This window comes from Camarhynchus parvulus, chromosome 4 (assembly GCF_901933205.1).
Source record: "Camarhynchus parvulus chromosome 4, STF_HiC, whole genome shotgun sequence".
In the NCBI taxonomy this organism is placed as follows: domain Eukaryota; kingdom Metazoa; phylum Chordata; class Aves; order Passeriformes; family Thraupidae; genus Camarhynchus; species Camarhynchus parvulus.
In genome coordinates this window covers 12,192,264-12,216,465 of record NC_044574.1, presented here as the reverse complement: position 1 = coordinate 12,216,465, position 24,202 = coordinate 12,192,264, and the positions used below count along the sequence as shown (strand labels likewise).

At 40.7% G+C, this 24,202-nt stretch overlaps 1 protein-coding gene across 3 annotated transcripts in view; it reads left to right on the top strand.

The window, feature by feature from the left end:
- Nucleotides 1–4,771: 4,771 nt before the first annotated feature.
- The window catches only part of KIAA0232 (KIAA0232 ortholog), a 64,059-nt gene continuing 44,628 nt past the window's right edge, over nt 4,772–24,202 (top strand). Inside the window, exons 1-2 of one of the 3 annotated variants that reach the window (XM_030946774.1) lie at nt 4,772–5,363; nt 23,386–23,427. Coding sequence is in view for 1 of the 3 variants with exons in the window: in XM_030946773.1 (XP_030802633.1) it covers nt 23,659–23,889 (231 nt within the window). In the remaining 2 variants the exon portion in view is untranslated. Of the gene's footprint in view, nt 5,364–23,385; nt 23,890–24,202 lie in introns of all 3 variants that reach the window. The other 2 variants (XM_030946773.1, XM_030946775.1) reach the window with 2 other exon arrangements.

The window sequence follows — 24,202 nt, the reverse complement described above, 5'->3', positions numbered from 1 at the left end:
CTTTCAAGTCTCAGCTTTCAAACCAAGTTTGAGGAGGTTTTTTTGGTTTTTTTAAGCATCTGAAAACATGCAACCTTTTTGCTTTGCAGTTTTTTACAACAGGATCAGATAAGAAAACTTTTTGATCAGTCAAAACATAATGTCAAAGTGCCAGGACAAAAAGCCATTAATACACAAAGGATTACTTTTCTATTACCAGGGTCTGCAATAGAATATCGTGTTAAGAAAAAGCTAAGGAAAATAATAATACCTTCAGTGCAATTGCTTTAAGAACTCAATAGAATTTCAAGTATTTCTTTCACCTTTCATTTTTTATTGATCATGAATAAAGATGGTAGTACATTCATTCCAAAATCTGTGGCCAGATCACCAGCTCTGAGAATGCATTCAACTCTGTTTTCAGCATTTTCACTGACTGGGAATAGGGTCAATATCTGGAGAAAAAAATGGTGGAATTAGTGTAGAACAATATCGTATCTCTGATGAGCAAGACAAGGATTGGATGCTGATGCTGCAGGCTACTCAAGGATGTTTAATTGTATTCATGAACTATTTGTAAGACAGTGAGCTGCCAAAACCTCAGACATTTCCAACATGGTAATTCTGGAATGGCTGTAGTATATAGGAAAAAACAGATGTCATAATGTGTTTCATCTAGTTTAAAACTTTACATGTAATTAACTAAATAGCTTGACAATAGCTGATGTAGCAACAAATACAATGCAATTAAATTCATACCTCATTATGACATAAAATTCTTCCACATGTGCATTACAAAAAACGATCAGATTTTGAGACACTGGTATATTTAATGGTGACTAATTGTCCTTAAAATGCAATTGCATGTAATACTTGCTTTGTATTTCATCACTTGTGAAAATGGTTTTATTTTTGTAACACTGTACTTCCTGTAGTCCTTTCATTACGCCACAAGTGAAAGCTATTCCTTGGTGTATGGTTTCAAATGCTGTATCTAGGTACTTGGACCTTTACATTTATCATGTAGTGTAATGTTTTCATTTTTCTAATCTTTTTGTATTGCTTGGCTGTTTGTCCAAACTGCTGCAGACAATTATCATGGTTCTTTATAATTTTCTCTGAGTACTTTTTACAACAGACCTCAGGTGGTCTGTTTTAGGCACACAGCACCATGCTGAGACAGAGTCCTGTTCATGTATTACTTTGGGCTGTCCAAGGGTTTCTCAAGGTACTATTAGGGTTTCTCAATTGTTAGTGCTGCAGGATGAAAATGGGTAAGAGTAACACTGAAGCCAAATAATTTTTTTAAAGTAGAATCCTAAAGAAATACAAACACCAAGCTTAGACACTTGTTACAGAACAGCACTGCCTGACCTGCAGTTTCTGTGGCAGTCTCCTACATGCAGTTTCCGTTCAAAGAAAACAAAAATACATTTTGAGGTTATAGTGATCAAGTTGGATTAAATAGAAAATAAATTTACTGTGAATTATGTAATTGATTTTTCAAGTCACTCAGATCTTCCAAGCTCACCACGCTAGTGTGTTCCTGTTAAAGATATTGAAACCTCTTTGAGAGGAGTCTGAAAGGAAAAGGGTTGAACTGTGGCCTAATGAAAGCCCCACTAAAATTTAATGTCACATTCCATTCAGTGCAGTAGATGAGGTCCTTGATGCTGACAACAGAGTGGTCCTCTGATTCTGTGGGTATGTACAGCTTGGTTTTTGGTACAGCACAGGGATATTATTAGGAAAGAGGGATCAGTAAAAAGGAATCTGAAACCTGATCTAGTGCTGAGGAATGCCTTTTGAATGTGTCATTTGAACCAAGTTATTACTTCTGGGAGGTGTGAATGTCTTTGCTCAAAACCTGAAATGGATCCTGAAAAGAAGTAAAAAAGTTAGGCAAGCCTTCAAGAAATTAAGAAAAGTAGTTTCAAAGAGATAATTATAGTTTTGAATCTGTGCATCAAGATTTCAAATAAAACTCATCATGAGTCTGTTGGATATTCCCTGTTTCAGTTTACATTAACGTCCATCCATTTTTTAGATTTTAAAAACACATTATGACTTCACATATATATTTAGATCCTGCACATTTAGATGATCTTTTAAGTTCTTGAACTACATATATTCCCTCGTGAATGGAACTGTAGCTCTGTTTCTAAAATGCTGAATGGGCAGATGGTTTTTAACAAGCATTTCATATGAACAATTTATGAACTGTGAACAAGAGAATTGTCTACTGATTGGTTATCACGACTTTCAAAGCTAACTGATACTTAATCCCTGCTCAGGGAAAATCAGGGGATTTTTATTGCACCTACAAGGAAATTTTAGGGAATATAATAAACTGACTGATTTTAAGGAAGTAAGAGGAATGGCTGACAATAAAATGCTTACAAGCTGTGGCTGTGTAATACTGAACTGCTGTGCAATTTCTCTTTCAGTAGGCTACTTAAAGGCAAAAATAATATGAAATGGATACATTTTTAGAAATTTAGTGGAGACCCTTTTAGCAGGGATCACCATGAAAAAGGGAAATGGTGCTACTTGCTGAGGCTGACAGCTGAAGTCCATCAGTCACAGTTTAGCATTCTTTTCAACACAGATCATTTAGCCTTCATTTTCCAAACAAGTGCTGTCACCTACCATGCACACCCACATAGTTGTTCTCAGGGTGCAGGTTGTCACACAGAGGCAATAAATAGGGTTCCCACAGAAAACTTCCATCTTTGATAGCACTTCAGAAAGCAAAACCCACTGATTGCAGCTCACGTGCTCTATCCCTACAGCTTTCTGGAGGAAAAGTTCATTAGCTGCTTTGCATGCCAAGGGACCAGCTGTCCTTCAGCACATGGAGCTACTCTGATTGACCAGGAGGACAAGTGGGAAATAAGCTCACAGCAGTGCCAGCACGGCATATGGTCATGCACCAGCTGTTTCTGAAATGCTTGCCAAATGGAGATCAGAACCGGGTTGGTTGTTAGGAAAATAAAACCCAACAAAAACCAACAAACAAACAAAAAAGTTCCACTGTTGGGATCCCTGAGATCTGACCACAAAACCAGAACTGTCAATTTGAAATGTCACACGGCAACTACGTGAATATTCAGAATAATCTGTCATTGGCCTCCATGCTCTGATTTGCTCCATTAGGAGAACACCAATGTTCTGAGCATCGGTTCCTTCTACAAACCTTCAGAGAAAAAATGTTTAGAAAGGGTGAAACAGAGTGGATTCGTATTGATGATATACATTACTAATACACTGAGGATATGAGCAGAGGACTATATGGAGATTGACTTAAATTGGTTGCAATTGTTACTACAGACAGATCCCAGGTGCCTCATATTTTAGTATATCTTATTCTACCTTGAAAAGGGGAATTCAAATGCTGAGCTCCTGAACAAAAGGAGATTTGATTGCGATTGGCGCGAGTTGTGTTACAGTGGTGGTGAAACGCTTCTGATAAACCCGGGGAATGACTCAGCAGAAAACAGTCAGCAGGATTTTTCCCCCAAAGCTTTTCAGTTTCAGCTTTTCATAACAAGAAAATAACTTGAATAGTAATTAAATAGTTCAGGGAACAATTCTGTCATTTTATCACACAGTTTAAAGCACTACTTTCTCTCCAGATTTCTCCCAAAATACTCCTGCAAGGTTTGGAGAAAGTAACTGATTAACTGCACGTTCATATGACATCAATTACTGCCTCAGGGACATTTAAGAGAATGCTGGTAGTTCATGTAGCTACACAATCTTGCATACTTAACTTTTGGCTAACCGAAGTCAGATTTATGACTAAATTAAGTGCTAAGGATGTTCAAAATTGGCAAACTCTAGCTAAAACAAAAATAAGAATAATGCTGCTCTGTATCAGGAAATGAGTATATAGGCTGGGAGGCAGTGTTTGCTTTCATGCTTCTTATGAAATTTATTTTTTACATACAGACTTAACTTGTTGAAAGGCCTAAATGGGACCACATCCGGTACTGGGGGATCATGTTTTCAAAGGCAATCTTGGTTCCATTGATTGAAGATGTTGTGCACAAAAGAAGCAGTGTGAGCCAATATGGATGACATACTGCATTTTGGAACTCTAGGAGCCACACGTTGAGCAGTGAACAAAAGGAATAAAACCTCAGGATTACACAGACAGAAGACTTATTCTGACGTCTTTACATAATATTGACTTTCCTTAGGCCCGTATGTGTTCATGTATTTGAGAAATGTGGGGTGGTTGTGTACACCTGAAAAGGGCATCATTATTTTCCCAATTAAGAAGCTTAATGAGTACTTTGGTGTGTCTTGTCATATTTTCAGCCTTACAGTGGCCCATTTTCACCCATCTACTATGCTAAAAATGTTGCCCTTTCATTACTCCACGGTTGTGTAAACAGTTGTGATTAAACTGGCATTTAATCAATTGGAACAAAATCCCCGCGGCTCCCGAGGAGCTCACCTACTAAACCCGACTTTCAATGGCAACAATCTCCTAACAGACGACTTCCCTTCCAGACGGGCTTTCATTGCGCAGTAGAATAAACTTTTATTTGCTAACCTTGCTCTCGGAGTCGTTCAGGATTTCAAAAGGACCTCACATGACAAACACCGCTACGCTCCATCATTATCCCCCGCTCCCTCCCTCGCATTCCTGCGCCGGCCCTGCCTGGGTGTTCCCCTCCCGGCGGCACAGTCCTCCGGAGGGGCGCGGGTGCTTCCGGCCGCCGCCTCTCCCGCCTCAGCGGCGGCCCCGCGGCCCGGCGCCGCTCCCGCCGCCCGCCCGGTGCCTCCCGAGCGCCTCGCCCGCCGCTTCCCTCCTCAGGCGGGCAGCGCGGCGCTCTCCCGGCGGGCGGGAGGCTGTACAACCAGGGCAAAGGACACTTCCCCTCCTCCCCCCGCCCTTCCTGCGCCGCGGCCCCGACATGAAGGCGGCTCGGCGGCGCCCGGGCCTTACGGCGGACAGGGACAGGGATGAGTACGGAGCGGGGCAGAGCAGAGCAGACCGCTCCCGTCATCTCCCGCACACCGGCGCGATAGTCGCTAGCCCCTTCCCTCCCGCCCGGCGTAGTCCCACGGATCCGGGATCAGGGATCTGGGCCGCCCTCTGGGCGGAGGGATACGGGGCGGAGCCGGCGGCGCGGTCCGCCGGGGCGCTGAGTCCCGTTGCCGGGTGACGGAGCGGCCGGCCCGGCCCCCTCCCTCCCTCCTTGCCTCCCCGTGGCGCTGGAACCGCCGCCGCCGCCGGTTTACGTAACGCCTCCCGGGGCAGGTCCCGGCTCCGTCCCGCCCGCCTCACTCGGGGACGGCAGCAGCGGGACGGAGTCCGCTGCCTCCTCCGGCTGCCAGAGGCCCCAGGGCCCCGCTCTGCGCCACCACGGCAGGTAAATGCCCGCCGCGGGCCCGGGGAGCAGAGGGAGGGGCAGGGCTGAAGGGAGGGAGGGAGAGTGACAGCCGCCCTGCCCGTGGAACGGGAGGACGGAGCCGGGAGGCGGCGGCGGGCGCCCTTCCCCTCCCCCGCTTCCTTTCCACCGCTACGTTGGGACAGGCGGGCTGGACCCCGGGAGGGCCGGGCCGGCGGCTCGGGGCCCGGCCGGGAAGGCCCGCGCATCCCTGTTCGCTCCGCTAACAGCCCGGGAAGAGGAGGAGTTGCGGGGCCGGGCCTGGTCCCGCCGGGAGGACGGCTTCCCGGGACGGCGTGTCCCGCTCTTGGGTTGCGCCCGGCGCAGCGCGGCGGGAGCGTGCCGGGGGGCGCGGGAGGAAGGGGCCGGGGAGGGGGTGACAGGAGCGCCGGGGGCCGGGCGGGGGGCGGCTGCCGGCCGGTGGCGCGCAGGACTCGGGGGCGGGGCCGGGGGCCCGGCCGGGGTGCCCCGGTCAGAGCGCTGCCCGGGAGGGGAGCGGAGCCTTCACTGGCTGCCGCCGGCTCCGCGCTCTTCCATCCCGGCGGGACCCGGCGCCAGGTGAGCGGCTTGTGCCGCGGCCGGGAGGAAGGCGCCAGCCTGGAGCGGGAGCAGCGGCTCGGTGCCCTCGGGCTTGTTCACGCCAGGGAGCAGAGGAGGAGAAGGAGGGAGGGAAAGGCGGCACCCAGAACCCACCCGCCGCGGGTGCCGGCCCGCGCCGGTGTCATCCGGCGCCCGCAGACGGCAAAGCGGAGGATGCGGCGGTTCGGGGTTGGAGTAGGGAGATCCCGATCCGGGCTGCGCCTCGCCTGCTTCGCCTGACCCCTCGGTTGAGGTGACGGGGTTGTAGCGCTGCTGGGCCCGGCTGGTGCTCACGCCGTGACCTTTCATCCTGTGCGGGCGTTCAGAGCGCAGCGGCGGCCGCGCACCGGGGAGGGGGAGCTGGGGACGGGCTGGGGCCGATGGAAACCGCCCTGGCTGAGCCGCGGGCTCACAGCGCTGCCCCGGGGGCCGCTCTGGCGGGGCTCGCTCCTCTCTCCTTTTTTTTTTTTTTTTTTTTTTTCTTTTCTCCCTTCCAGCAGCATTGTCCTTTAGGGCCTATTGAAGGCAAAAGGCGGATAGGAGGGCTAGGGCTGCTGCTGCTGGAGGAGGCGGAGCTGGGCTGATGGCAGACTGACGGGAGCCGCAGCCTATGGGCGCTGGGAGCCGGGCGCCGCTGGGGCGGGACCGCCGGCCGCGGCCTCTCGCGGGCGATGGGCGGGGTGGGGGACAAGGTTTGGCGAAGGTTACAGCTGAATGCAGAAGTGACACAAAGTGACACTTCGCTCCGGCAAACTCGTTTCCATCTTCTCCTCGTGTCGTCTCGATTAAAAGTATACACGTATTGAATCGTGTTATGAAAGTTTAAGAAAGCCAAAGTGTGGTGCTTTTTTTTCTGTCTTGTCTTTGTTTTAATTACTCATTGCAGTACCTGATACTGATCTGAAGGGTGAAAATAGTACGATTTGCTTGTCCTTACTTTCAAATAAAACGCATTCCTGTAGTCTGATGTTTTCTGTGTATAAGTGATTTGGGCTGTAATTTATAAGCTTGGGATCAGAGGCCTCTGTGGTATGTGTAGTTGCTTTTTTTCATTCAAACCCTTTTAAATGTTTACGGTTTCTGTTGTACACCATATATTTCTTCTCTATTCCTGGAATGAAGTAGGAATTGCCGATTTACTTTGGTTTCTCAGCTGTCAAAAGTGAATTCGGGATGATTCAGTAGATAATTGTGTAAAACAAAGTACTTCACTGCAGTGCTTAAACCCTAGGTATTGCACACTCCTCACAATCCATGGTAGTCTGTAATTGACACTTTCCTTTATTATTTAAGACAAAAATATGCCTTACAAAAGTAAATGACATGGAACTTGACTGTTACTTGACATGTAACTGTACAGATTTTATTTTGTACTAATCCTCCATCTGCTGTTTCTTGTTAGTATGGATATGCTAAAATGGTAGTGTACAATCATTCTCTTCTAGTCAATAAAGCATATCATATAGGTATCAAAATGTTCTATTTTCATCATTGAGATATAAGAGGGGATGTAAGTAACTTGAATAAAATGAGTAGCATGTTATCTGTTCATAATGTTATTTATTTTCAAAGACTTGACAATTATAGGGGTAGTCCTGAGACAGGCCATTAAAAGCCTCAGCAGTGTTCATCCCCACCATGTTCTGCTTGACAGATATTAACAGTGACAGAACTTTATCCATCTGTTTGGGGCACCATTGCAATTAAGACCCTTTGAGTCCACAGATTTTGTAAATTTGAGTTGGGTATATGACCCTCCAGCTTTTCTGCTCATGAGCAGTGGAATTGGAAGGAAAGTAAGGGTCAAAGAGATCTATATGTGACCCAAGAAGAAAAAATGGAGGTCCTGAACTTCTCTTGCCTTATTATACCTGTTTCATAGGCATATTTCAGCATCCCCCATTGCTTTTGTTGTTGGTGCTATTTGTTAGTCTTCCAAATAAGAGAAATTCCATAGGGGTAAAATGATGTCAGCATTTTCCTTTGCTCATATGCTGTGCATTCTAGCAGGAATAGGGTCAGAGGAAGATCTAGATACTGTTCAAAACTTCATTAATTGTCCAACTTGAGCATCTTGTTTCTAGGCAAATAAGGGGAATAAAGCAACCTTTAAATTCACCTTTGCACAGATGAGTTTTCTGGAAGGATTTTACTAGGTTTTAGGCGTAGTGTTGTAGAGTCAGAATAGACACTTTATGAACTTAGCTGGAATCCTAGAAAAATCGTGTCTCAGTTTGCTGCTCCTTTAAGCAATAGCTAATAACTGAAAGTAACAATTTAGCACTATAATAGGATAGGCAACAATGTCTGGTAAAGCAGAATGTGGTGAAGGTAGTAAGACTTAGAGTTCCTGTGAGAGTTGGAGAGTTAGCAGGAAATATTCCCATTATCTGCATTGCTGATGGAGCTTGGAATACAGATGATCTTGTAGAAGCTATTTAATATGTTCTGTTTATTGGGATAGTCTGTTTTTAGGATATTCTTCTGTCTTGTGGAACAGAGAGGTATCCTTCATTTTTGTCCAAGAAAAGTGACAGATTGGTTGGATGATTTTTAAATGGAATTGCAGAAATTACTTGTGTGGTCCATCCCCATAGTCCTGACCAAGAATTTTTTTCCAACTAAAGTCAATTAGATGATACAAAAGAAAAATGTTCAAATGAGTATTGGTGTGCTTAGTTATGTTTCAGTACACAGACAAAGGGAAAATTATCTGATTGGAAGGAAAATTATGGGGTTTTTTGTTAATTTGGAAATCATTTACCAGATTTTTCTAGTCAAAAGTACCATAAAACTGTGGGACTGTCAGAATGTTTTTGTAGAAAAAGATCTAGATGGGCTAGTTATAATATTTTTGCTAAAAAGCATCTTGCTCTACTTCCTGAAAGTTGGTTGGGTACATTTTAATGGATGTTAAGAGATTGAATGTGTATTTTATTGGCCCACAGAGGTGGTTGGGGGAAGGGTTGAGTAGCTTAAACATTCAGTACAAAGATTATTCTTTCACAGACATCTTACTAGCAACTATTTCTGTAGCTTTATTGGAAGCTACTGAGTATTTTAAATTTTTAATTATCTACTTCCTTTATAATTTCATATGCAAGATGTTTGGATCTACCTGCATAATACTATACATTGTTTATTTTGTTTCTGCATCTAAATTCTGTTCGTAACTTTGATACCAAAGAGAACATATGGAACGTATCTTTCCAAGAGATTTATTTCTGAGGCAGTAGTGTGGAAATTTAAATAATGAAGTATTTAAATTAATTTTTCACTCTTGTGATATTACATGTGATATTTTAATTATATTAGCGTGGAAATATAAATTATGTATTTAAATTAATTTTTTTCAGTTCTGATATTACATGTAAGTTTAATTATATCCTTCTAAGTCTATGCTCAGGTTTGCTGTAGTGATTTTCATTTTTACTGAAATTTGGGGAATGTATTGAGTAAGAAATTTCAAATGTGCAGTTCGTGCTAATGTTAATTGTGTCTGTAACTTTCTAGGCCTTATTCTAGAAAGGATTGCATGTGAAAATTTATACTCTGTGTGAAAAGGTTTGTTAATAAATAAAAATAAATTGTAACAGGGATGAAATCTGAAAAATTTTGTGGAGTTTTCACAGCTTTTAAAAATCTTTCTCTAATTACTATTAAATGTACCAAAGGAACAAGGTCTGGTGGATAGAGTGCTTGACTGGGTTTGAGAAAAGAGACCTGCATGAAGTTTTCTATCAGCTGTACCACTGAGTGAATTCAAGTGAAATCTCATTTTCATGTGCTTGTGTTTGAGGTACTGTATGGAAAGAAGTAGCTGTTACCCCTTTTGTAGGTTGTTAAATTGTGTGAGTTTGTTTTTGTGGTTTGGTTAGATGGACTAGCTTGGTTGTAGAATTCTGAAGGAAGACATGATTGCCTTGCTGATGGAATTTTGCATATATAGACTGTGGAAGAAAGTACAGAGAGACAGATAAGGGAGTAAGAGACTGGGGGTGGCTGAAGGCCAGAAAAAATAAAGCAACCTGACATAAGGTGGTACAGCTTTAACATCAGAGTAGCAGAACAGGGTTGCAAGATCAGTATTCTCTGCAGGGTATTCCAGGTAGTGTTAGCATAGTCAGGGCTTGGATTGAGATAATAATCATCAACAGTAAAGTGGGAAAACATGCTAAAACATACACAGATTGATTAAAGAAGTTATTTTGTTAATTTAGCATGTGTCATAGGTACTTTTTAAGAAAACAGTGTGTTTAGTTAGCCTAAAGGAAAAGGTCTGCTTGAAGAATCACTAATGAAAAAATCAGCAATGCCTATTGCTGCCACTGGATGAGTAATTAATTCTCACTAAATCCTTGTGACACTGTAATGTGTTATTGTGAACTTGAATCAAAATTGAAGACTGTGGCTGAGTGGATGTGCAGCTTTAAAACATTGCATTGTATTTAGGACATTGAAATACTCTGAAAGAAATGGAGCCAGCTTCCAGTTATTTGTTGGGTTCATATCTTTACTTTTTAAGGTACAGGAAAAGCTTTTACTGTTTCATGATATTTGATTCTGCTCTCTGAAGACTTTGAGCTAATTACTGATACTAATTAGCTAAAGACTACTGTTCAGTGAATTCCTTTTCTGGTTCTGTTTTCTGAGGTAGAAGTTCAATCCACTGCGTATTCAAGTCTTGCATTTGACAGTGAAACTGAATTACCTTTAGTAATTTTTGTTTTATTGATGTTTTTATAGCACTTTTGATGGAAGTCATGTTGAATTGTGTGAAGTGACAGGAAAGTTTTAAAATGCCTCTGTAAGTTCAGATATTAGTTTATCATATCTAGATGATTTTTTCACCAGTCTCTCTGATCTGAATATCTTACTGACTTCAGAGAAACCTCAAAGTTCCGGTTTTTAGTAACTTTGTTCTTGAATTGTGAAAGGAATGCCTTGGTTAACAGTACAGTAACTTCCTTGAAGAGAATTAATGCAATGCTGACCTGCTGTTTTTGTAAGAGGTTTTCTGGTTGCATTTTAGTAAAATGACTTTTTAGTCTGTCATTTGAAGTATCAAGCAGCAAATGTATTATTTTAAGAGCAATATTAAATTGTCTTACTTATTCAGTTAGTAAACTTTTTTTTAATAAGTAGTGTTTTTAAACAACATACCTAATCATAAAAGTGGAGATATGATAACAAATCAGTGTTTTTATGGGAAAAGCTTGGCAGCCTTACAACATAAACTGAACAATAAATGCCGATGCAAATTCATTCAAATGCTAACATATAAATTATTTCATTTTGACTTGCTATTCTCTTCAAATTTGCAAAGTATCCTACTTTGGATCTCAATTTCATAAATAGACGTTCATTTACTAATATTTTGGAATAAAAATCAGAGGTGGTAGAGGGGCAGGGGAAAAATATTTGAAAATATTTCCTTTGTAGGCTTACCATATTTTATGTGCTGCAAATTCAGTATCTTCTCTGCTGCTTAAGTTGTAGAGCTTGCAAACTCAACTTGTCAGAACTCTTTGTGTTTACTGAGCCTCCTGTGGCTGACACATCCTGTAAGTTTTTACACTCTTATTAATGAAAACATTGTCTATATATGACTTTCAACTGAATTTAGAGAAACTTCTTTTTATTAAAATAACTGTTGAGAAGGCTATATAGTTAGGTGAAGTTATATTTGTTCTTAAACTCTTTATGAGGCTATTTAAAGCTTTTCAGCAAGATAGTAATTAACTCCCTGAGCTGCAGACCAAGTATAGAAAACATCAATAGTAAGTATTCAGAAAATACTTTCATACAAATTAAAGAAATTAATAAGCCAGAGTAAAATATACAGTGTGGTCTTTAACGAGTTAGCTGTTTATATACATGTGGATTATTAACCTTGCAAGTATAAATAGCAGGACAAATATCATAGCCTGTAAATGAACACTGGTGGTTGGATCTTTGGCATTCATAATTCATTCTCCTTTTCCTTGTCTGACTGAAAGATGCAGTGTATGCCTGAGAGTAAATTGTGTATGAATTGAAATAAATCTTGTGTGGTTGCACTTCAAGAGTGGCCACTGGATTCCAGCTGATATGAAGAGCACTGAATATTTTATCAGGGTGGTCTCACTGGTGGGAGGATGATTCCACCTGGAGGCTGCCTGTGCCTTGGAGGAGTCAGCAGCACGTTTTGGGGTACATGGGTGGGTGCCCGTGTCTCTCACTGAGGTATTCAGAACTGGGGTCACGTCTGTTTTATTGCACACGCATGTAACTTGGTGCATGGGCCTCCAAGCATTAGTATCCCACTTGGGAATGGAGCTCAAATACAGGCAAGTACCTGTTGGTAGCAGATAGTTTGAACTGCTCTAAAAGTTAAGTAAATAAAGGACATCAGGAGGGCAGGAAAGAAAATGATCAAATAGTCAAGAGCATATATGTAGTCTTTCCATTACTTGACTGCATCCTGTATTGTGTTTTGAAGTCCTGCATATATTCTAGGTGATACTAAGGCTAGTAAATATAGTGAGACACAAGTAGTAGAAAGCTTACAGAGTTTACCTACCAGAAATCCTGAAAATAAATGTCTTGGTGAACTCAAAATATGTACATCTGTGTGGTCACAGTTCTATTTGGTTTGGTTGTCTGTTAACTCCATTAATGTTTCCCTAAATCTGAGGAAGTGCTATTGAAGTATGATGATGGTAATCAGTGATGTGTACATAGTAGAAGGTACTGCTTTTGATAAATAGTGTCCATGTGAAGATTCTCATGGGACTGAACAGAAAAGGCTGTAGCTATCTCCTCGTTGAAGTTGCATCTAGAAAAGTGTTTCTCCCCAGGATCTCTCAGGTCCAGTAGCAGCCCATCCAGGCAATCCCTGTGTAATAAACTGAGGTAAACAGGGCAGAACAAGATGCATGTCTCTGGCATTGCCCTGGTACACTGCTAAGATCTGCAAGTTTAAACTGAAAAACTTAAATCATACAACTGTTTTCAGCGGTAAAAGAAATGTAGCAGAAAGGTCTGAAAGCTGATGTTAGTGGTACTGAAATGACTGTGATGATTGGAGGGTAGTGTGAGGTGAGGCAATGCCTCCTCAGTGTTTGAGGTCTGCACATGCTGCCTTCTGCACTACCACACATTCTCTTGGGCTCTCCACACTCGGGTGATCCATCCTATTGTCATTTAGTTACAGAGCAACACCTGCCTCTCTCCCAGCAAATCTGAAGGAAACAGTAATTTCGTTGTTATCACCAGGCTACTGTTTGAGACTGAGTGCTGGATGTTACAAGTACAGGGTGTGGTTGCGTGGCTACCTAGTGAATTTCTGTAAAAATATTGGAAGTAAATATCATACCTATTGAAGTACCTGAATTGGCTTCCACACTTCACATTCCTAAGAATAATCATTGTCTGAAAGACTTGGATTTGAGTTAGCTAAAATGTAGCTTCTGCTTTCTGCCTTCCTAATGTTTTCTTGTTATTCTTAAGTGGATCTAATAGTGGGTTGCTGCTGAAAGGGGCAACCCCACTTCCTTTCTTATGCCACATGCAGAAATTCTGTGTTGAGAGAGCGAGTTGATCACTGATTTGTATTTTTTGAAGACTGGGTTACCAGAAACGAAATCTTTCCATTTGGAACAAAAAATTGATACAGTTCATCTCTGCAACCACACAGTGGACATGTTAAGTACAAGGACAAGAGGGTGGGTACATGGAGGAGAGGATGAGAGAAACAGTGCAATGTCTTGTCCTCTCTTGGTGGCAATGTGCAGTGCTGGTGCAGTTCCTGTTACACTGACTCACCTTCAAGTCATCCACAGAGGTATCTCTGTCAAAATGCTGCTGCTGTTGTTCTCTTGGAAGTTAGCTACTACTATAAAAATGGTCATTTCTGGTTTTTGCAAACTGGTTCTTGTGCTGACAGCAGTAGTAATTCCTTTAAGTCTTTGTATGACATTGTTTTAATTAATTTTTAATGTGAAAAATATTGACCAAAATTCTTTGTCGTTAGATGCTGATTTGTATTTTTAAAGTTCTAAAAAGTTGTCACACATCTAAGTTATGCTATATGTGTACATTTTTTCTTTTTCAGCTAAGATTTAGGAAAAAAAAAGTAGTCATGTTTAAACAAAGTAAAATTTGGTTCAAACACCAGTGTAGACACTAACAAACTAAGTAGGAAAAAAAATTCTCATGTCAGTTTATGTTTGTTGTTTTTTAAGATAGAATGGAATTATTAGTACTCTGTTGGTAGCTAGATAACCTTTTGGACAAATTCTTAAATAATGTAATTGTTGCCATTGTTAATGGCAGATGGGCATTTGATAATGGTGAGGCAGCATTTCACTTGTCAGAATTCAGGCAATTTACAGATATAGATATCTTCCTATTTCTTAAATCTGCTCAATGGATGTATTTTTAACGGTTTCAAGTCCTTCTTAAATAGCAAAATTTTTGGAGATACAATTCTTTGAGTTGAGGTGGTGGCAGGTTACAGATGTGCTGTACTTAAACTTATCTGGTACAATTGCATAATCTGTGGTACCAGAGATTGTTTTGTCATGTTTTATTTTGTCAGAAATGCTCTGAGCTCCATTCTGTTTATTGAAGTGGTATCTATGTGCTGCATAATGACATGCTTGCTTTTGGGTTTTTTTAATGCAGCTTTAATATTGAGTTGACCTCCTGAAGCAGTTTCTTGAGTGGTGCTATGAAATAAAAATACTTCCATCTTGAAGATAAAATTTGCTTCCCAAATTATCAAGACTCCCACTGAACCATTATCTGCAAAACTTGCCAACTATTCGGCTTAATAATTTATTTTTTATGTCATATTATATATACTGAAGGACCACTTCATAAGTCTCCACTCTGCAGAGATGATTCTTTACAAGCCTGCTGCAATGAGGACCTTTCCAAAAGAGTCTTGCTTATGAAGGCACATTCAAACCTTGCAATTCTATGAAATGATGAAGTTTTGGGGTGTACATACAGTGTCTGCAGGTTTTGTTGATAGGTCATGCTTTTTCCCTTTCTGTCTTGCCTTTTTTTCTTAGCCTAAAAGTTTTACATTTTCAAGCTTACATACATTTTTGTTTTGCAGAAGTAAAGAATACACAGATGACAAGAATTTGGGGTCTTTGATATGCAGCTGACCCCCTAGTGCAAGTGTCTCACCTGCTGATTCTGCTGTCCATTAACAGCTGTTTCCCATAGCTCTGTTTTTGGTTTTTGCTCCCTGACAGGATTGATGTTTTGACATCTTTAAACAAAGTCCTGTGTGTTAATAATGTGCAGCCCTGTGAGTGGACCGGCTTGTTGCACTCCTCCAGCAACTGTTTTTTTGAAGTGTTGTTCTTGTATGATGGTACACATAAATGTTTTATAAGAGCAGCTGTAGTGGTTCAGACAAAGGCTTTGACAAACCCTGCACTTGTCTGCAGCATCATCTCTGAAGGAGCAGTTGGGGACGAAAACAGAACAGGGAGGAGAATGATACCTCCCCTAAATTCTCCCTCAGCCATACACTATTTTCAGCCTAGGGGATTTCCTGACCCTGATATGGTTTGTCTAGTTGAAAACTCTTAAGGGATCTCTCTTACTCGATTTCCATTGAAGGCCATATGTTTTTGTTTGTTTGTTTTTGAGTCTTTGGTATCTCTTCCAAGGAATTCTGCTCGCTGTTCTGTGAAGTTTTGTGTGTAGATCTTACTAACTCATTAGTACTTTCCAGTAACAAAAATTAGATGTTGAACAGTCAGTCTCTGTCCATGGAGAGACATGGATTAATAGCTCACAACTCATTGATTTATGCCTGAATAGTATCAGGTGGTTATTGCCCCTCTGCCTCGTTTCAAGTTTGCCTATGCTGTATTTTGTTTACTTTTTTATTGCCCAGTCCATTTTCCTAATGGCCTTCTGTGTTTTTTCAGTTGCTCTGAAGTCACTATTCCTGGTCACTTGCTGTCCTTTGGTAGCTTCTAAACTGTGTCACTCATCTCATCTTCTAGGCCACTTAGGAATTTATCAGGTAATACGGGTCCCAGAGCAGAATCTTTTCAGAACTGTGCTGGTGACTTCCCCTGGTGTCATCTTGATTATATCGGTTCTTTTTCTTTGCTAAGTAACTAGGGCTTACATGGTAGCTCTAGAATCCTTTGAGTAATTCCATTAAGCTTTTATACAGGATTAGCAGCTTCAGATTTTCATTTGGATAAGTGTTATGAAAATAAGATTGCAGATGTGCAAGGGAAAATTTTTGCAGTAACACCCAGGCACTGCTTTCTGTCTCCCCTGTGGCTTCTTTGACTTGAGTTACCCTAGAACCATAAGCTCAGCCTCATTAGACATCAGTTCCCTATAAAACATAAACCCATTACAAATGGGACTGTATCACTCTTGTACCTCTTGGTAATGCTTCTTAAGGAAGATGGTTTTATGTATATTTAAAGTTGTCTCACAGAGCTGCTTTTATGCTTCTGACCACTTTTAGTGCTTTGATTGCAGCCAGGTGTTTAATCTCTGTTTCTCATGGCAGGACAATATTTCTGTAGTGTTTCAATGCCTTGGTCATGAATCAAGCTGCTGCTCTTGCTGTTTGTTGTGCATAAAAAAGCTGTCCTTGCTCTGAAGACTACACAGTCAAATTTCTTAGATTATCAAGGAGTGTGGTTAAAAAATAACAACTTCTCTTACTTCTGAATTCACACGTCTTTTAAATACTGTGTGAAGTTAAGCACACAAATTCTATTGTTTGCTAGACTTTAAATAGGCTTTCCTTTTGGGCTTTGACAGTGCCTTTCCCAGTGTGTAGCTGCTTGGTTTTTTTCTATTAAGGATTTGTTCAGCAATTTGTGGAAAGAAACAAAATAAATTAGGGTAAAATTGCAGATGCTTCCACAATATATAAGAACAATATGGAATTCTGTTGCCATCATATAATTTGGTCATGCTTTTGACTGTCAGTTTTCTAAAGGGGACTGAAATTTACTGCACTGAATATGTGATTTTAGTATGTTGTTGACCAAACTTCACAAAGTTTTTACTTTTTTTAATATTAAATAGGATTTTCATATTTTTTCCCCACTTGTAGTTGCCAGAGAGAGGACATATTGTTTGCTTTTAATAAAACCATTCTGGGAAAAAACATTAGTTTGAAAAACATTGTTCTGGTTAAAAAATGTGGACTATCCACAAAAATGTGCTCTCTCCACATTAAAAAAATATATATGTATATAATCTATTTTTTTTCCTGTGTTCATTTTATAAATGAACAGTGCCAAAGTGGAGAATTTTTTTTTTAATAAGAGCTGTTAATTTAAACTGTGTAATGCACTGGTGTATTTCAAACAATAATAGAGGAAACTTTGTATAAAACAGCAGTTTTGACTTAACTGTTGTGTGAGAATATGTTTAGTCTAATTGTTAACATGTAGCAGTAGGCAGCATGAAACACTGGAAACACAGATGTTTTCCCTTTTGAGAACTGAAGGAAGGAAAAGTAGTATCTGTGGATTATCCAAGAGATTGGCTTCTCTGTAGAAATGTATCAAAATGTATGAAAAGTAAATTTGAATTTTTAGAAACTCACAGGTTGTACAAGTAAACAGTGTATTAGTTTTCAACCTCTTGCAATACGTAATTCAGTAACTTTTTTTTTCTAGTGATGGTATAGACCCCAGTGTAGTGAATTTAAGCCTGCAGACAATTTGCTTCCTTTTCAAGTTATCTTTTATTATCCCCAAGACATTGTCTGTGGACTTTTAGTTGACCTGATCGGACAATTGTAAGAGATACAGTTTTTACTTTCTTATTCCAATATCTTCTACTGCTTTAAAAGTTGATATTTAAGAAAACTTGAAAGAGTGTTAAATCATTGTTTTGGGGTTTTTTAATTTACAAAAAATGTTGGTTTGGGACCTTGCTGCGTGGATATGCAATTTTCAGAGGCCTCTTGGTGCTGATGAAATAGAGATTAGGTTACCTTAGATTAATTCAGTGGGTTTTGTGGTTTGGCTTTCGTTACTGTTTTCTAACAGTATGCAAAAGAATATGGAGAAAAAAAGCTGTTAGAGACATGGAATTGTCTTGCTTGGCATGAACTTTTAGTTGATCTTCCTGTTGATAGTCCATACATTAGCACTTTCTTGGTGTGCTTGTATCAAGCTTCATTGAAGAGTGGTTTAATTATACCTTTCTTTTACTGCATTCTTTGGTAATCTCTGATTTTATGCTGTCATCCTGTATCCCGTAGAGACAACTGCTGCAAGAAGTTGTTTGTGTTACTTCCATTATTGTGGAACCAAGACACTTTAAAAAAAATGTACTGTGTTTTTGTTATGACAGTACCCATATTCCAGTTAGTTTATGGAGAAGACTGGATTACTTAGTCTTCAAAAAAGGTTATTTACCATGAAAGAGCAACTGTGTTGTAGGGAGCAAGCCTGGAGAGCTCCAGCATCACTTTCCCTATCATTGATCCTCCTTTCTGTTGCTTGCTATAGGTTATTTAAAGTTGTTGCTTTGCTGTAGCTGGATCTAAGGAGACCAAAGCTTATTTATTTTCTTCTGCTGTCTATTGTAGATCAAAAGAGTATTTAGTGTCCATCACACTGAATTGAATTTTGAGAAATACATGTATTCTAAGACAGTCTGAGTTGAAAAAACAGAGTGTTTATACAATATTGTGTTCTCAGTCTTAAGAAGACACTTCATAAATTGGCCCTTGTGCCTCTACTGGTTAAGCTGCTGACAGTTTAACTAGTGTGACCTTGTTAAGGTCATTGATTAGTATTGCAAAAACTGAAGGTTACTTTGAAGGAAAAAATACACTAAGAAGTGGAGTAAGGAGAAATTATTTTGAAATAGTTTCAACATGTATTTTTTACTTTGTAAATAAAAAGTAGTTTTCAGAAAGTATTGATGCAGATGTTTAAATTTGTATTTGGTAATTCTTGTTATAAGGCATGTCCATCTGTCATATTTTATAGCTGTAAATGGAGAATTCTTTCTGACTTAGTTAAAATAACTAGGCTTCCACTAATTATTTAAGATGTAATCTGCTCCCTCTGTTCAGATTAGCCCTGGCCTTGTGAGGATGGAGAAATTATTTGTAGTGAGACAATGTGAAATAGATTTAAGAGGGATAATAACTTATTTGTCAGAAAGTATTATTTCTAAAATCGAGCTTCACATCTATCAGCAGAAATGTTTGCTCTTTGAGTGACTTGTATTAATTTGATATGGAAAATCTCTCTGGTACTGGGATAGAAAAACACTCTGTGAGTATTTGTTAACTCTAAAACATAACGGAAATGCTTAAGACCATCTGTGAAACAAAGTACTTGAGATTTGTAAAATGAGAATGTTTAAATAATATTTAATAAATTTGTTTAGATTTCCAGGTTTTATATATGTAACTGAATGGTAAAAGAGGTAATAGAATATGATATTCAAAAAAGCTGGAGTGCAAAACAAATTACAAAAATTTTGTTGTCTGATTTCATAATTCCTCTTATAATTTGTCTCTCTCTTGCTGTCTTTTCCCTCTCTTCCCCATCTAATAAAAGCAAGACACGCTTTAACTGGTCAGCTAAAGACAATCAGATTTTGTTAGCTTAGATCTCAAGAACTGAATTTCTCAAATGTCTCACTTAAATAAGTGTTAAGATAGAAAAGAGAGGCCCATTATCATCTCGTTCAGGGAAAAGCTGAAGCATAAACTCAGTCCTTACTGGGTTTAGCTGAGGAGCTAAACAATGTGCCAAAGTTTTCATTGAAGTGATTCAGTATCCTGAAGCTTTGCCATAAAGAATCAGAATGGTTTGAGTTGAAAGGAATCTTTCAAGATCATCAACGCTCACTTCTGTGGGTGGGGACATCTTTCATTAGATAAGGTCGCTCAAAGCCCTGCCCAGCTTGACCTTGAATACTTGGAACAGATCATGCACAGCTTCTCTGGACAAGTTGTTCAGTGTCTCACCCCTTCAATGTAAAAATACCTTCCTAATGTCCAACCTAAATCTACCAGTTTTTAGTTTAAAACCCTGTTACTACAGACCCTTATAAAAAGTCTGTCCCCATTTTTCTTCCAAGCACCTTTTAAGTTCCCTCAGTACCTAGGGGTGCATTTCATCAGGTTCCATAGACTCATGTCCTTCAGGTTCCTTAGATGGTCTCAAATCTGACCTTGTGCTGCAGTGGGCAGTTCTTCATTCTCCCAGTCCCCACGTTTGCCTCCAGGGAGTGAGGCAGTGTCTAGAGCACTGCTGGTGAAGACCAGGATGAAGAAGTCATTAAGTACCTCAGCCTTGTCCATGTCCTGAGTCTCCTTTGAGATAGGGGCCCTTCTATCACTCATGTACCTATGGAAGCTTTTTCTTGTATAGAAGCTTCATCAAGCTTGATGTCCCTGGCCAGATTTAATTCTATCACAGCTTTAGCTTCCTATCCTGATTCTTGACTGCTTGTTCAATTTCTCTGTATTCCTCCCAAGCTGCCTGTCCTTGCTTCCACCCTCTGTAGGCTTCATTTTTCTGCTTGTGTTTGTCCTGGAATTCCTTGTTCAACCATGCGGGTGGCTGGTGTTTTGCCCGACTTCCTTTGGTAGGCATGCATCGCTCCTGAGCCTGGAGGAGGTGATCCTTCAATATTAACCAGTTTTCTTGGGCCCCTCTGACAAGCAGATCCCTGAGAAGGCCAAACTGTGCTCTCCTGGTGTCCAGGACAATGAGCTTGCTGTGTACCCTTGCTGCCCTGAGGATCTTGAACTCCACTGTTTCACAATCATTGCAGCCCAGGCTGCCCTTGAGCTTCACATTCCTCAGCAGCCCCCACATGTTGGTGAGAAGGAGACCCATTATAGCACCTCTCCTTGTTGGCTTCTCTAACTCGGGGAAGGAAGGTATCACCATTATCATGTTCCAGGCACCTCCTGGTCCTGGATTGCTTATGCTCTGCTGTGTTGCCCCTCTAACAGATATGGGGGTGGTTGAAGTCCCCCATGAGGACCGGGGCTTGTGAATGTGAGGCTGCTCTTATCTGTCTATAGAGGACTTCATAGTTCAGTCCTCCTGGATGGAGAGCCTGTAGCAGACCCCCAGTATAACATGGCCTGTCCCTGCCCTCCCTTGCATCCTGACCCAGAACCTTTCAGTCAGCTCCTCTTTTGTTCCATGGCAGATCTCTGTGCACTCCAGGCAGTCCCTGACATAGAGGGTAACATCCGCTCCTTGTCTCCCATGCCTGTCCTTCCTAAACACCCTATATCCTTCCATTCCAGTCATAGGAGGCATCCCACCATGTCTTAGTGATGCCAGTAAGATGATAGACATGCAGGCACGTGCATGTCTCCAACTTCTTTTTTTTTTTATTGTCTTTGCTTTGCGTGTTTCCATTTTAGCTGGGCTCCCAATGGAACCAACTTGCTGGCTGGAGTGGCAGAAGTTCCTTTATGCTGCTCTTCAGGTGCTCTCCTGCTGACCTACGATCCCTTTCCAGGCTCTGAGCATCTTTTGGTGGCTCTAGCATCAAACTGGTAGCAGTGGGATGGATCGAGGCTCTTGTTCCCTTGAACCTTTAGGTAGTTCTGCACGATGTCTCAAAAAAGAGAAATGAAGAGTGTCAGTTTTCCGTATCCATGAAATGTAGGGTTTGGGGGGCCAACAAGGGCTGTGGCATTGACTTGGGGAGAACATTCATCACATGCTGTGCTGTGGAGAGCCAGCAGGACTGAACAGATTTTCTGGAATGTTGTTCTTCAACGATTAAGATAGCATGGACTTCTTAAGAGTTTGGACCTGTGGCTCTTGGATTTGGACTACCTTGGATCACAATACTAGACTTTACTTGTACTTTCTGTTCTCTAATTATGTGATGAAACAGTAACCTCCAGTGCCTTGCAGCACGTTTCTACCTACTGTTATTTGTGCTTACTTAAAAGATTTTGACTAATTGAAATATGCTGCTGAGCAATATTTAATAATTTTGTGTTTTCTCCTTTCTCAAAATGAACCCTGCAACCAGAGCAGTAAGGTCACTTTAGGAGAGGGAAAGGGTTTTGTAAACTCGGTAGCAGCTGATCGTAATGGGTTTCTATTTGGTGATGTTGCAATTGACTTAGAAAAATCTGGAATATACATTTGTACCTGTATGGTGCTGTAAAGAAAGCTCCTAGAAACTATAATCTTTTGTTGTGTTGACACGTATTGACTTTCAGTTTTGTTTGGCCACAGAACACATGCTGCCCACATGGAATGCTGCCCCCAGTATCTAGTTCAGATAGTTGTATTAGGTGATGGCTGTTGTGTGCAGGTTACCTTGCACTGGGGTTGAAACAGAACAGCAGATTTTGCTTAGTCACTTGAGTCTATTTTGTTTCCTTTCAGTGAAGGGATATTTCCTGCTTGGAGTTGAGCTTTGTTTTCTCATGCTAAGAAGCTGGAGAGGAGAAAGAAGGCCTACACAAATGCCAGATTGGCATGTGGTTGATGAGTAGACCAATCCAAAAATGCCTTTTTTGGGCTGACATTTTCTGCGTTCAGGAGCAGAGTGCCGACGTGCGTGGTGCTTGCACCTTCTGCCCCTGGCTTATGAAGATTGATTTGTGATTGTGGGTGGTATAAGTCTTAGGATAGTTTGTCTATTTTAGGATATGGTTTAGAGTTTAAGCTCTCAGGTAGGACAGGTGTATGCTTTATATAAAGAGGGTTACATGTTAATTTTTGGCACAGATGAATTATGTTCTGCTCAAATTTTTGAAGTTATTCCAGGGATTTACATTTTTATAAGGACAGTTTTTGGATGATAAAATGTTTTACTCTCCTGGAACAAGGCAAATAATTGAAACTAAGAAAAAAACACCAAAAACCACCACCACCAAAAATCCTGAACCTGAAGGTAGTAGTAACTATTTAGTTGTAGGATTTATGAAACTCCTGATTGGATGAATTTCATTAATTCAGTGTTTTATAAACAAAACACTTCTATTCCAGAAACAGGTATCACTGCAAAACAGTAGGATTATATTGTCTTCTAGTGATGCAAAATATGCAGTCTTTATTCAAACTAGCATAGTTGGTTTTTTTTTTGAGAGTGGGTTTTTTCAGCTGATAGTGAAAGTAATAAAATCTCAACTTTCCCATAAAGCTAGGTCAGACATATGTTTCAATTGACAGATTACTTGTGAAGTGTTTGATGAAAAAGTCTCTCTTCCTACGGTAAAAAGTACCTTTTCTAAACGTCACCGTTAAACTTGTAATAATTCCTGTCACTCTTCAAAATGATGCTGAGTAGATGTACAATATGTTTGGAGTAAGCAGTATGTAAATGACTGCTTTCTACTTTGGGTGGGTTTTTTCACTGTTTAATATTATTCATGTATGGATACATATTGTCACAACTTTTCATTTTTTCCTCTTTATAGGTCCTGCTGGGGACTTGCATCTGGCCTCAATGTGAAATTAAGGTAGAAAAACACATCTACATATGTGTTTGCTATTAGGATTTAGTTTATTCACTGGTCATGCCTGAAGAGTGATGTTCGTCTCTAGTCGGCTAACAGCCAGGAAATATAAATGATTGCCCTAGAAGTCAAGCCTCTCTCCTATTTACTGGAGTGAAAATCACCTCCAGATATCGACGGAAAAGCAACTCCAGAAAATGCTTCACGTTATAAGGATGCCAACCACCTAGATTCATGCGCCCTATCTGTACAGTTGTTGTGGATGGTTTGCCATCTGAAAGCTCCTCAAGCTCTTATCCAGGCCCTGTATCTGTTTCTGAAATGTCTCTGCTACATGCTTTGGGTCCAGTGCAGACCTGGCTGGGACAAGAGCTAGAGAAGTGTGGCATTGATGCCATGATTTATACTCGGTATGTCCTCAGTCTTCTGCTGCATGATAGCTATGACTACGACCTGCAGGAACAGGTATTTACATATTTTAGATGTTGTCCAGTGAAAGTGAGTTTTTGTACCAGTTATGTTTTGTGTATTATACCTGGGTATGCTTCAGCTGTGGGGGTGGTTGTCTTTGAGTGTGTGGGTGGAAGGAGGGTATAAACCACACAGGAGTCAGATTTGATTGGTGAACTGAGATTAAAGTAGTTAGGTTGCTGTATGGGCAATTACATTAAACAATGTTTTCATATGGCTACAACTGATATCAGAATTGTTAACACTGGAATATCTGTGTCCTTAATGGAGACCATCACTGCTTGTGATTGGAAGCTTAATTTAATAT